This window comes from Hemitrygon akajei, chromosome 1, assembly GCF_048418815.1.
Source record: "Hemitrygon akajei chromosome 1, sHemAka1.3, whole genome shotgun sequence".
NCBI classification, from domain to species: Eukaryota; Metazoa; Chordata; class Chondrichthyes; order Myliobatiformes; family Dasyatidae; genus Hemitrygon; species Hemitrygon akajei.
The window spans coordinates 120,319,699-120,333,719 of NC_133124.1; the positions used below are offsets into that span (position 1 = coordinate 120,319,699).

At 40.4% G+C, this 14,021-nt stretch overlaps 1 protein-coding gene across 1 annotated transcript in view; it reads left to right on the forward strand.

The window, feature by feature from the left end:
- The window catches only part of LOC140713579 (uncharacterized), a 154,922-nt gene that overhangs the window by 62,089 nt on the left and 78,812 nt on the right, over positions 1-14,021 (forward strand). Inside the window, exons 6-8 of the mRNA XM_073024262.1 lie at positions 8,150-8,239; positions 10,992-11,155; positions 11,667-11,816. Of these exons, the coding sequence (XP_072880363.1) occupies positions 8,150-8,239; positions 10,992-11,155; positions 11,667-11,816 (404 nt within the window). The remainder of the gene's footprint in view (positions 1-8,149; positions 8,240-10,991; positions 11,156-11,666; positions 11,817-14,021) is intronic.

Below are 14,021 nucleotides of genomic sequence, written 5' to 3' on the forward strand. Positions count from 1 at the left end.
AGATGTGGTTCACTGAGAAAGAAGTTTGATAGGGGAAGATGTAAGAATAATGTTTGCCCTGGCAGGGGCATCTTAAACCAAAACTTCAAACAAAAGCAAAAATACTGGAAGAACTCAGCCAGTCAAGCTACATCTGTAGAAAGAGAAACCAGTTAACCATTCGGGTCAGGGTCCTTTCTTCATAATTTTAAAGTAAAGGCTCAGCCTCTTGGGACAGAGTTGAGAATAAATGTCTTCATCCACAGATGGTTGTCCATAAGGGAACTAAAAGAGCCCAGCAAATGGATATTCTATGCAGGGATTGATAGCTTTTCGGATTTTCAGGGAGCCAGGGATATGAAGTTAGTGCAGGTAAGCTATGCTGAGGTAAGCGCTCAGCTGTAATCTCACTGAATTGCAGAACAGCAACAAGGAGAAGATTGGCTTACTTTTGCTCTGTTTTTTGACAACTTTAGCTCTTATGAGAGAAATCTTCCCCTCCTCACAGCAGCTAGGTGCACGTAACAGCATTGGTCACTGAGTATACTTACTAGCATATATTTGGTTGAGTTGACAACAAAGGACCAAATAGATTTGAGGCAAGTGCAGCACTTATGCACACAATCATGCAAGTCCCAGTAGGTAAAAAAAAAAGAATTAATTCTATAATTATGATATTCAAAGTAATCATCTACTTAACCCTTAGTATACTGTCATGGCCTTTCCGATGCAGCTGTAATTTTAAAGCATTGATTCCTGATAAAAAGTACACTGGCTTTGAAACACATAGCATGTGCTACAGTGCAACTCACATTACGGTGCAGTTCTGAATTGCATTGGTGGAGATGCTGCCATTTGGGGTGAGGTTTTAAGTTGAAGCTTCTCAGATGAAAATAACAGACTTCACGGCATTACTTTTAATGACCTCTGATGTATTGGTCCGTATTTATCCTCCAATCAACACAATAACAGCAGGTAATCTGGTCAGTTTGGCAAGAAAGCAAAGCAAACCTACTTCCTCAGAAAGATCAGGAAATCCATTATGCCGCTAGTGACGCTTATCAGTTTTTACCTATGTGCCTTTGACAGCATCACAGCTCTGCCCAGGTGCGGCAGTTGTTCTGCCCGTGACGACAAGAAGTTGCAGAGTTGTGGATGCAGCTCAGTGCATCATAAGAAGCAGCTTCCTCTTCATTCACTGTCTGCACTTTGCACTGCCTCAGGAAAGGAGCCTGCGCAACTAAAGATCCCTTCCACCCCTTCCACCCCATTCCATCAGGCTGAAGATAGAAACATGCACCACCAGGCTCAAGGAGAGCCTGTATCCACTCTTATCAGACTCCTGAATGGACCTCTTCTACATCAATGATGAACTCACAGTCTGCTTCATCACTTTCCTTTGTAGCTTATTGTCTACCTACTTCGCACTTTCTTTGTGACAGTATATTCTGCATTCTGTAACTGCTTTTCCCTTGTACTACGTAGGTGTACTTATATATTGAGATGATCTTTCAGAGCAGTTTTCACTGCATCTTGGTACATGTGACAATAATAAACTAATTCCAATTTCATTAAAATGGTTGTCCACTTAGCTTGCTGTGTCCACGTTACCTGCTGTGTTTCTCCTACCACAACTGTATACATAAAAAACATGAGAGTGAGAGCCACATGAGAGTGTGAGCAGCGAGAGCATGATATGTGTGAGGGCAGGAACCTTCGAAAGGAGCAAGTCTCGTTGCTTGTGTGTTTTAATCCGGCCAATAAAAAGATGTGAGGTTTAAACGGAGCGACAGTTGTGTGGGAGAAGGCCATTTTTGAAGTAGGACAGGGTTAGTATGGGGAACTGAGGCTTTGGTGAGAAGAGGTGGAGGCCAAGGTCCCAGAGATCATTTTGGTTCGGCCATTGCATGAGTAGTGGAGGAGTTGAAGATCTGAAGCTTTGTCTCAAAAGGCTTCAGCAAGGAGGCACAGGTGAGTAGCAGGTGAGAACAGGTAAGTTTTTTTTATATAGAAGTTAGCTAAAAGTACAGCATTACAACAGATAATTAAGTAGGGGTGCGGGATCAGGTGATGTGTTGTAGCTGTATGATGTGGCAGCTGGTTGACCCTATTGTGGTTGCTTGTGACCACGTCGACACCAAGTGATGGTTGCACCAGAAACTCAGGCTGGGAGTTGATGACCTGGCATCTGAGCTGCAAACGCTGTGATGGAGCAGGGAGGAGATCTGCTGCCTGCACATAGTCACAGCCATCAGATCTGGTCTGTGGCTCGGGGCTCGGTGGTGAGACTGGCAGGTAGGGGGAATCTCAGAAGTAGTGCTGGAGGAGCCGCAGCCCTTGAGCTTGACCAGTGGGTCTGAGATCGTCGCTGCCTCTGAGGATATGGGTGGGAGCCGCAGAAGGAAGGACAACTGAACTATGGCATTGCGGTTCAAAGAACCATTCAAGAGGGGGTAGAGACGAGAATTGTAATTAGCGATTATATAGTCAGAGATATAGACAAATTTCTGTCACAGTGATCAAGAGTCCAGAAAGCTTTATAGTCTGCCTGGTGTCTGGGTTTGGGACATCTCATCTGACCTGCAGAGGAATTTGGAGTGGGAAGGGAAAGATCCTGTCGCTGTAGTCTACGTTGTTACCAACCATGTAGGAAGAACAAGAGAAGAGGTTGTGCTGAAGGAATTTGAGCAGCAAAGTGACTAAATTAAAATGCAGAACCAATAAGGTAATCTCTGGATTGTTACTTGTAGCATATACAAGTTGGTACAGGGTTAACAAGATCAGAGCTGAATGTGTGACTTGGAAGTTTGGGGTAGGAGAAATAAGCTTGAATTCATGGGACCAGTATTGGGGAAGGAGGCAACTGTTCTGATGGGATGAGCTACATCTGAACAATGCTGGGGTGAAGGTTCTGGCAAATCACAAACCGGGCATATAGTTTTGGACTACATATTAGGGCGGTGGGGTAGGATCTGCTTGAAAAAGTGTGGATAAAGTAAATGAGGAGAGTGCAGGAGAGGTTGCAAAGTCTGTAGAATAAAGAATAAGACAAAAATCAGAAAGGGATAAGAATTTAACTTCAGTTGACAATGAGACAAAATTGGAAAGGGTGATGAATGCAGGATTGAAAATGTTATGTCTGAATGTGTGCAATGTACGTAACAAAGTAAATGATCTTCTAGTGCAGTTAGAACTAGGCAGGTATATCATTGTGGCATCACTGAGTTGAGGCTGAAAGAAGATCATGTAGTAGGTGGGAGCTTTATATTCAAGGATACGCATAGTATTGAAAGGACAAGCAGGTGGGGTAGTTCTGTTCGTAAAATTGGAGTCAAATTCTTAGAAAGGATCGACATAGGATCTGAAGTGTATAATCCTTGTGGATAGAAACTGGACCCTGGTGGATGTTAGATATATACATGTCTCTGAACAGTAGCCAGGATGTGGGTACCAGTTACAACAGGAGATAAGAAAAGGCATGTATAAGGAACCATATTATGATGGTCATGAGAAATTTCATTATGCAGGTAGATTGGAAAAATCAGATTGGTGCTGGATCCAAAGAGAAGGGATTTGTACAATGCCTACATCAAGAGCAGCGTGAGTCGAGTCCACTGGGGAAAAGGCAAATCTGGATTGGGTGTTGTGCAATGAACTAGATTTGATTTTAGAGCTTAAGGCAAAGGAACACTTAGGAGTCAGTGATCATAATTTCACCCTGCAGTTTGAGAGGGAGAAGCTGAAATTGGATGTACAATATTACAGTGGCGTGAAAGGGAACTACAGAGGCATGAGAGCAGAGCTGGCCAGAGTTGATTGTATTCATTTCGAGAAGACTAGAATATAAAAGTGAGGATGTAATGCCAAAGCTTTAAAATACATTGATCAGACCACATTTGCAGTATTGTGAGTAGTTTTGGGCTCCAATTCCAAGGATGTGTTGGTATTACAATGAGTCCAGAGGAGTTTTTTGAGAATGATCATGAAACTGAAAATGAAAACGTGAGGGGCATTTGATGGTTCTGGGCCTGTACTCTCTGGAGTTTAGAAAAATGAGGTGGGGGGGGGGGTGAATCTCATTGAAGCATACTTAATATTGAAAGATCTAGATAGAGTGGACTTGAAGAGGATGTGTTATGTCATGAGCTAGATTTGATTAGAGAGCTTAAGGTAAAGGAACATTTGGAAGTCAGTGATCGTAATATAATATATATATATATATATAAACATAATATAATATTACAGTGGAGTGAAAGGAAACTACAAAGCATGAGAGTGGAGCTGGCCAGAGTTGATTGCATTCATTTCCAGAGGACTAGAGTACAAAAGCAAGGATGTTATGCCAACGCTTTAAATGACTATCGTGAGCAGCTTTGGGCCCCATATCAAAGAAAGGATGTGCTGGTATTGGAGAGGATCTGGAGAAGTTTTACGAGAATGATTATGGAAATGAAAGGGGTAACATGTGATGGGCAATTGATGGCTCTGTACAATGCCTACATCAAGTGCAGCTCATTCAAGTTTAGAAGAATGACGGTGGAATCTCATTGAAACATACTGAATATTGAAAGGCCTAGATAAGGTGGACTTGGAGAGGATGTTTCTAAATGTGAGAGAGTCTTGAACTAAAGGGCACTGCCTCAGAATATAAGGACATCCCTTTAGAACAGAGATGAGGAGAAATTTCTTTAGCAAGAGGGTGTGAATCTCTGGAATTCAATGCCACAGACGGCTGTGGAGGTCAAGTCTTTGGGTATATTTAAAGTGGAAGTTAGTAGGTTCTTGATTCAGAAAGGTGTCAAAGGTTACAGGGAGAAGGCAGGGATTGAGAGGGAAAATAAATCAATCATGATAGAATGATGGAGCAGACTTGATGGGCCAAATGGTCTAATTCTGCTCCTATGTCTCATGGTCCAATGGTCTGACGCTCATTAGTTGGAGAGCATTATACAATGACTGAATCTCCCCATCTCTACATACCCTCATGGGGTACCTAGACAATGGAGAGGTGGAGTCATTTGTATAGATTCATGTTAGGCAGCTTTTGGAACTTGAGAGGAAGCTAATTTTCTCTTTTCCTAGTGACACCCCACCAGGATGTTTTTAGCAGGTTGCTGCATGAACTTGTTTACGGATTTCCCAAAGCCCTTCAACCATCTTTCTGGCACAGGTCAGAAGTTTAGTGGAACATGTTTCATTTCCTGTTGAAGTAGAGTACCAATGGCTCTAAAGAGCCTTGATACCACCCAGAACAAAGCAGCCCACACGACTGTAACCCCATGCTCCACCTTCATGCCCACTTCTTTCTCTCCCCAGCTGGTACGCTGTGGCTTGATTGTGAACTGTCAACTTAGACTACTCTGACAGCACCTCCCAGCCCCAGGGCCCAAGGACAAGGGCAGCAGGCTCATGAGAAAACCATCATCTGCATGTCACAATCTGACTCGGAAATACCCCAGTTTTGTTATTGTTGCTGGGTCTAAATCATGGCTTCCAACAGCATGGAGACAGCACCTTCTCAAGGACAATTAGGGATAGGCACTAAATGCTGGCCTTGCCTGTGATGCCCAGAAAGGGCATCTGAGAGCAAGTTCAGATCAAGCATCAACTTTATTCACCCTATACATGTATTAGGGATTTACTGTGGAGTGGTGGTGCTGCTTGCAACTAAAATACAACATATAACAATTATGAAGTATAAAGAATTATATAAAAATAAAATCAGAAGTATGGATATGGAATACAATGTGCATAAATACCAGCTTGTGTTTATAACATAAACAGCATTATAAAAAATGTTTTAAAGTGTTTATGTGCAATGCTGTGACTGAAATAATAGATAACGGGGGTGGGGGTGTAGTGGGATAACTGGAATAGTTGATCTGATCATCTGCCTTGGGGAAGAAACTTTTAAGATGGCGTGAAGTTTTTGTCTTAATAGCTCTTTCCATAGGGAGCTGTTGGAAAAGGCAGTTTGCTGGATGGGTAGTGTCTGTAATAATCTTTTCATTATCTTATTTAATGGCGGATCGGGTTCAAAGGGTGGACTAGACAAGACCCACTTCTATTTCTTTTATTCCTGTGGACAGGGTGTTAGAACAATAGTAGACCCCAATTACTGAGACTGTTTCATTATGCAGCACATTTGAATAATTACCAATAAATAATTGTAATAATTAGATGTGCTGCAATGTCAAGCTGCTGCCTTCTTGTTTTCTGTGTAAAGTACTTCAAAAGCATCAACGAAGGTTGTTTATTCTCCCCAGCTTTTTCATAACAGCATGTCAGTCATATTGTACTTCAGTAATGCAGAGTGCAGTGTGTTCCTGGGATTACTTTTGCAATAATCATAGCCTGTTTCACTGTTCCTGTACTCTGCTGCCAATGGGTTCTGCAAAAAGGACATGTCTTTCATTATTCCATCTCTTTTGCGATAGCATAATTTATTGCACATTTTCCAGAGGTATTAGATTTCATTAGTATATTTCCTCTGTCCATTATTAAGTACAAAAATGCCTTGAGGGTTCTTTCCCAGCCTGTCATGTCTATTAAATATTGTGCACCCACAAGTAAAAATTTACTTGAGCAAACAACAGGTTTGAAATACAAGTGTATAATTACATCATCCTGTTTTGAATATGATGATATTCTCTCATTTTAATTATGGAGCTCAAAACCCAACTTACATGTAATGACAGTCCAATTATATGAGGCTTGGTTCTATATATTTTTTCGCAATTAATGTTAAATAATGTGCTTGAATCCTGAATTTAGTTCAGTGAATAAGGTGTGAAACAAATTAATTTAACCTCATTTGAAATGCTTATATAGGAAAGAAAGATGGTACTGAGGGGTGAATTCCTCAGCAGCCTTTCACAATTCAGACTATGAAGCATGGAGCTGAGACTGGAAAATTAAAATAACCTCACTTAAATTTAAGACAAGCTGCCATTGCCATTGCAGATCAGAGATCTGCCAAAGTTTTACTCACATTTGTGATCTGGGAATTGGTTCTCTATCAGTGTGCTAAATATGGATATGTCAGAATCTGTTATACACTTGGTTCTTAAATTCAGTTTCTTTGGAGCAGAATTTCATCAATGGTAGTGTGATGTTTGACTTAATTCATGGGCAAGGCAGAGATTCAGAGTAATGAATTGGAGATGTGTATTCGATTGCCACAGTGACAATTGAGAGGACTTGTTTAAGTTAACTCAGTGCATCTGCAGTAAGAAAATAGCGCCAATATTGATCATAAAGCCATGGTTTATGATAGAAAGTTCAAGTGGCTCACTGATGCCCTATAACAAGGAAATCTGCCCATTCTGGCTTTGACTGGGATAGCCATGACTTAGATCCTCATGTGACAGGACCCACTTTTGACTCTGTGCTGTCATTTGACTCAGGGCCATCACATGACTCTGCACTCACACTAACCTGACAGGTATAAAAGCTTAAAATGCGGAGTTCACCTGTGACATGAGAAATGGTTCTAGCTCAGAACTATTCACTGTTATTGCTCCCTGAGATGCTGAGCATGTTTAGCAATTTCCCTTTTTACTTCAGATTTCCAATATCTGCAGTATTTAACCTTTGTAATATGGTTAACGACCGCAACCCCTCTTCAAAATACTCCAATTTACACAATTGCAAAAAGCAATTCTTTCTCACTGAATTAATACCGCCAACATTTACACTGCACGTTTAGCATAAGAGAATTCTTTCCCCAGTACCTTTACTTACATAATCATACTTTGACATCACCTTTGTGTTTTAAATTATTGTCCCCTTTTCAACATTTGCATCTCAGGGAACAGCCCGTGACTGAGATCTGCTTATCTCTCTCCTTTGAGAACACAGCTGGCAGAGCCATATACTTTAGGAAAATATAAAGTTGTGAAGTCATACAGCATAGAAACAGACCCTTCAGCCCACTATGTCCATGAGAATTAAGGATCTGTCTATGCTAAACTAATTATTAAAGTCCTGCAGCATTGAACTGCATAGGTGTGTCATAACAATTTTGTTGCCAAGGGCAAAAATTGACATTGGAATTCTGACAACACTCATAAATGATGTAAAATCAGACCCATGTTTAATGTGGGTGAGGGTAATGCCTGCATGAAGAAAGGGGGCATATAAAAGGAGCATATGTGATTTTGTTCTTCAGAACTTGACACCGGTGACGATATGAACTTCTATCGAAAGCTTCTGAAATTTACAGAAGAAGAGGTGGAATCCATGGATGAGAGGGATACAGGTAGGAGTTCAGAAGGTAGCTCCTGATGGTATTAACATATTTATGTTACCCTCTGTACCCTTATGTTCTGAGACTGGATCATCGCGCTGAGTGTGGGGAAACATTTCCCTTATGTTTCGAGATTGGTCCACCAAGCCATGACTCCGAAAGGAGGGGAAGTGCTGAGACTGGAAACACCTTTTGGAGATGGGGGCATGGTGGCTGAGGATGTGGGAGTGAGGAAATGGGTGTATTTATCAAAGAAGTGACTGGGAATAGACGCTGAGCCTTACTATCTCAGCTGTATGCCCCAGGTAAATGGAAGAGCACACAAATGCGGAAAATTAGAAAAAAAACCTAACCAGGAAATAAACAGAAGGAAGTTTAATGAAGAAAGTCTGTCATCTTACTGGTTGGGTGTCCAATTGGGGCTTGCTATGTTTTTATTATTTTGGAAGACACTATTATTATGCACACTTTTCTTCCCTTTACAATAACTTGCAGCACCCAAAGCTGTTCTATTGTAGGCTAGAGACAGTGATTAATACTGTCCCACAAACATAGATGTCAGTGTGGGAGGTATTTTTCCCACAATACTTTAGGAAGGATGAGGCAGACCTCATCGTGTAGTACTCCTTTAAAAAAAAGCCCAGTGTTTGTACGGGAAATATTTCAGCTAGTTAAAAATAAAGAAGCCCCAGCCCAAGTAATTCTGTTTAAGTGTACATAGGTTGATGGTAAAACCACATTCCATCACACACATGGTGTAAATTCTTGTGTAATTGGTGCGAGGATTTGCAATATTGTGGCTGACAAATCATCCATCTTTTTTTTTGATGAGGGTTGGGGGGGGGGGGGTGGGACATGTGGGGGAGGGTAGAAGGGTCGTAATCCTGTAATCTGAAAAGAAAATTATGTTTTGATATTATGCCAGATGCGTGCTGAACTAATTTCAAGGACCATCAGACTATTATTTTCTCTGGAATCCATTGCTTGGACAAGAGCAAATAATGCAACAGAAATAACAGCTTGTGTTTGACACCTCACCATATGATTGAACTTCAGATTCTGGAGACACGGTCCATAGAAGTCCATGTGAATCAAATGTATGAATACATTTGGCTAGTTTTGCTTGAGAGGTGTCACTGGGTATTTTATTAGCAAACAGTTTAAAGATCATGAATGCAGAACATTATACTGCTGTTAACAGTATGCTTTATACTGAAATAGAGAGTACACAAGCTTAAGATTTAATAAACTCATTTCCCTGCATTTACAAGAAAAAAAATGGAAATGACTATTCCAGCCGCTGTCAAAGGGCTATTCTCCAGTTTAGATATAAAACATGATATATTAAAGGCAAATTGTTTGTATTTGTCAGAGGATAAAAAAAACCCATTACTTACAGCTTCACCTTCCTTATCCAAGTTAAGACGAGGAAGGTGAAGATGAGGAATATTCTGAGGGTAATGTCAGCACATCAGAATATTTTTGTGAAATAGAAGCAGGAAATGACAGAGATAGTGCATCAGGCTATGGAGGGAGAAGGAGAGTTAACCTTTCAGGTTGAAATTTCAAGTCAGTGCTCTTCCTGTGGATATATGTCGTGGGAGCAATGGTTGCTTTCTTCCCCAGCGTTGACTCAAGTGGAAATGCTGTCAGTCTGAATAACACCTGTCTCATGTGCATAGGAAAAACCATGACAAGGTTGTTTAATTTTGTGGTTGAGAGAAAGGTGTGGATGTGTTAGTACTCTCTCCATTAGATGTACGGAATTTAATCGAAATACACTTTGGTAATCCTGAGTTTCACTTGTCTTTGATTAGGTTTCATGTAATGTAAACCTCATAACTTTGCTCAATAGCCAATAACTGCAAACACTAATTGGAATCTTACCTTGACATTCAATAAATACTGGCTGTAGTTTTTGGCAGGGCCCCCCTGCTATACATCCTGCTAGCATGCAGCCCGGTTCTTAGATTACCACTGATCCCTTTGGTGAACATTAATGGCAATTGTGCCCATGTTTCACACACTTGTAGGCCTCTGCTGCTGTGGCTGCGTGAGTAACACACTTCCCTTTCAGTTAGTGGATGACGGGCTCAAGACTCGCACAACGAAATCCCGGCTGACACTCCAACGCAGTAATGGTGTTAAACTGAGGACCTGCCTGCCCTGTAAAAGATCCCATGGCACTATTTCAAGAAACTGAAGAGTCATTTCTGGTGTCCTGGCCACTATTTATCCCTCAATATTGCTACAGTAGATTATCTGTTTGCCATCATATTGCTTCCTGTGGCTATGTTTCCTACATTATAGCAGTGACCACACTTCAAAACATATTTCCATGGCTATAAAGTACTTCATGGGGCTCTGAAAGAGATGTGAGGTGCCCCTTATAAATGCAGACCTTTATTATTGTGGTCACCCTACTGTCGATGAAGTCAACTTTATTTTAATTGTGAAGACAGAGGAAGAGATTTAACTTGTGAGACTGAAGTAATAGTAATGCCTTTTATTTGCTGTCGATTCCACTGTCCAGTCGTTAAGTTTTTAAAAATGTTCTGATAGCCCAGATCTGTCTGATTTTGGAACTATACCGAGGCAGACTATAGAGCATACTGTGTGATGGATTCGGAATTATCACGAGGGAAGCATAAATGGCTGCTTTAGATAGTTGGAGTTCTTGAGGCTACCACTTTAACTATAAAGGTCAGCCATAAGGCACCTGTAATGAACCAGGCTCAGCAGTTTTCTATATATCTGACGACAGAAACCGCTGGAGCTTGCATGAGGTGCAAAAGCGCTGGAGTATGCAATAATATACGGGGCCTGCGGCAAGAGGTGGAGAGAGAGATGATCCCTCCTTATGTCGAACAGTTCGAGACGAGTGTGCAAGATGACATGATTCTGGTTGGCAGCCTTTCACTTGAACAGGTCAGACTTCAAAACTAAACAATGCAATCTTACTCCTTTCTGTTATTGTAATGTCAACGAGCGGCCTAACAAAACCATTCTTTCTTTGTCAGAAGCTCTGCGTTGTTATAATAATCCATTAAAAATAATGCAGAAGAATGTACTTAATATGTAGTAACCAGAATTTTAATGTTGTAATTGCTATTTTTAATCACAAGTTACTAATGAAGGTCATTTACAGTTATAAATTAAGGATGTATTAATTGAAAACAAATTGAGAGAATGCTAACAGGTAGATTCGCAAATAATTTCTCTGTTTCCTTAAAAAGTACAACGATTAATTTGTAATATTGTACTGCTAAATAGCAAGTACCTTTTTGATTAATGGTACAGATTAACAAGTATATTTTTTGTATAGAGACAGCTTCCCCTACTTGAACAAAGGAATAATTATGGCTAAAAGTATTAAAAGCATTGAGTAATATAATAATTACCCTTCCATTGCAATCTATAATCTGTCATGCCTGAGTAGGCCCAAGATCAACGACGGAGATTTCGTGAAACACACATGAATTGCTGGTCGCAAGAGGAGCATCTGGTTCAACAGCAAAAGCTGTCTGTCAAAACACAGGAGGAAGACACCAAGCAACGAGTAATGGCATTTTCAAGGGAAAAAACAAAGGTATCTAGATCCCTTGCTGTGCATGTTTCAGTTGTAGTTTGTTCTAGTCTGTATCCAATTTGTTTACTAAGGTTTACCATTAATTTCTCAGCAACTTAGTGATTATTGGAGCACAATACAGCCAGAATTAAGGGCTTCTTTTAGCTCAGTTTTCTCAGACTGATGATCCTTATTTGTTCTTAGCATTATTACTCTTGTAAAACCACTGTAGAATCAATTTTTAGTGGCTTTATTGACAGTATTGTATTTGAGAGCAATTCCACTGAAAATGTAAAACCCTGAAACTGGAACTATGGATGTGTTAAGCAACCAATGTAGGCCCAGAAGTAGGGAGTTTTTGAGTTGTGTGTTTCCAGTGATTATTCCATTATGTTATTGTTTGTTTTCTGTAAATTACAAGTTAAACTCACTAGTAGTCTTTATTTCAAAGCCATTTTTCATCAAATGGATTCAAAATGTTTAGAGATATTTTATCAGAACACAAAGCTTAAATGTAATATAAGTAGATCTTATGTCTGATTGGATTTAGCAATTGTGTTATATGACTCCTTTTGACAGTTGTTTGTTTTTTTAAGGATTTAAGGATTAGCATTATTTGTCACGTGTACATTGCAACATTGAATCATACAATGACATGCATTGTTGTGTCAACGACTAACACAATCCAAGGGTATGCAAGCGTCGCCATGCTTCTGACGCCATCATAACATGCCCGAAACTGATTACTCTAATCTGTATACCTTTGGAATGGGCGAGGAAACTGGAGCACCTGGAGGAAACCCAAGCGATCATGAGAAGAACTGAACAAATTCTTCACGGACAGTGGTGGGGATTGTACCCTGATCGCCGGTGCTGTAAACATTACACTAAACATTACGCTACCATGCTACCCGGCAATGTTTATATTCTTATATAAAGGAAAGTACTGCAACTTTTTAAAATTCTACCTATTTTCCACCGTGGAGGAGCTACTACACAGCATCCAAGTGACCTTGGTCAACTCCATCACAGGCACCAGACTCCATAGTATCCAAGTCATCTTCAAGTAGTGATGCCTCAAAAAGGCGGCATCCATCTTTAAGGACCCCCATCATCCACGTTATTCCTTGTACTCATTGCAACCATCAGGAAGGAGGTACAGGAGCCTGCAGGCAGACACTCACACTCAACAATTCAGGGACAGCTTCTTCCCCTCTGCCATCTGATTTCTGAATGGACATTGAACCCACCATGAGCACTACATTATACTTTTTAATTTCTATTTTAGCCCTACTTATACTAAATGGTAAAATTAAAATTACACACACACACACACACACACACACACACACACACACACACACACACACACACACACACACACACACACACACACACACACACACACACACACTTACAGTAATTTGCTTTTTCTATTATTATTTATTTCATTATACTGCTGTTGCAAAGCCAACAAATTTCACAACATATGCAGGTGATATTAAACCTAATTCTGATTCTGATCTTTCTTAACTTCAGTTGAGTGTTTGGGTTGTCTTCTCCTTGTTTAACAGACAGTGCAGAATCATTCTAAGGAAATGTCTCTATCCACGACAGACTCTGAGCATTAATACGATTGAGCCTTAGTCATGTAGTGGTTATATTTATGGTTGGTTTGTATGTTCTTCATGCAACTGCATGGGTTTCCTTCAGGTGCTCCAGATTCCTTCCATGCCCCAAAAATGTGCAAATTGCAGATTAATTAATTGGTCACTGTAATTTGTCCATAAAGTGTGGTTGAGTGACAGAATCTGAGTGGAAGTTCACACAAATGTGGGAAGAATAAATAAAGTGAGAGTAGGATTAGTGTAAAAATGGGTGTTTGATGATTGCCATGGATATAGTGGGCCACAGGGCCTCTCTCCATTTTGTATTGCTTAATGATTGTATGAGAACCAAAGGATTGCTAATTCATATAACACTATTGAACAAGACCACATAAGGAAATATCAGGGCAGATGACCTTGATCCTGGTGACGCAAAACATCTTCAAGAGAAGTGTTGTGTATGTGGCCGTTTACACAACAATATCATTAATAAAAACGCTGGAGACTGGAGCTACGTTAACAGGGTTCTTTACTAACTAAAACCGAACTGAACACATACATACAGATCAATACGCGCCCAATAGCGCATGCTCAATAACGTGTTCCTGCGACATAAAAT